This window comes from Egretta garzetta, unplaced genomic scaffold (assembly GCF_000687185.1).
Source record: "Egretta garzetta isolate BGI_Z169 unplaced genomic scaffold, ASM68718v1 scaffold396, whole genome shotgun sequence".
NCBI lineage: Eukaryota > Metazoa > Chordata > Aves > Pelecaniformes > Ardeidae > Egretta > Egretta garzetta.
The window spans coordinates 49,723-50,242 of record NW_009259861.1 but is presented as its reverse complement, the minus strand read 5'-3'; the positions used below and the strand labels follow the sequence as shown (position 1 = coordinate 50,242).

At 67.7% G+C, this 520-nt stretch overlaps 1 protein-coding gene across 1 annotated transcript in view; it reads left to right on the top strand.

Annotated features, from left to right (window-relative positions):
- Positions 1-520, top strand: part of ABCA7 (ATP binding cassette subfamily A member 7) — a gene marked incomplete at its 3' end in the record, with an annotated part of 16,746 nt that overhangs the window by 11,714 nt on the left and 4,512 nt on the right. The window contains 2 exon segments of the mRNA XM_035895603.1: positions 6-109; positions 233-415. Of these exon segments, the coding sequence (XP_035751496.1) occupies positions 6-109; positions 233-415 (287 nt within the window).

The following is a 520-nucleotide window of genomic DNA, read 5'->3' as shown; positions in this document are numbered from 1 at the left end:
GAACTGGACGCGGGCTTAGCCGTCCCCCCCATGCCAGTGCAGTGGGCCAGGGGCTCGCAGGATGCTGCCCGACTGCCCCGAGGGGGCCGGGGGGCTCCCACCGCCACAGGTAACCCCCAGCAGGGCCAGCCTGGCTCTCGGGCACCGGTGCTGCCGGGTGCGGGTGTAGGTGATGCTCCGGGGAGGTCATCCAGACCATGCGTCTGTCCAGCCTGTCTGTCCTTCCCTTCAGGTGCAGAGGGGCACAGGCGACGTCCTGCAGAACCTGACAGGCAGGAACATCTCCGACTACCTGGTGAAGACCTACCCCCAGATCATCCGCCAGGGGTGAGTGCCAGGGATGGGGACACCACCGGGAAGAGGGGGCAGGGCTTTGGCACAAGCTGCCAGGGAGGGACACAGGGGACCAAACCCAGTCAGGGCTGGAGGCAGCAAGGACACTGCAGGGTAAGGGGGGGGCTTGCGGCTGGGCAGGCAGGCGCTGCCCTAACGTCTCCTCAGACTATTTCTCCCCCCCCCC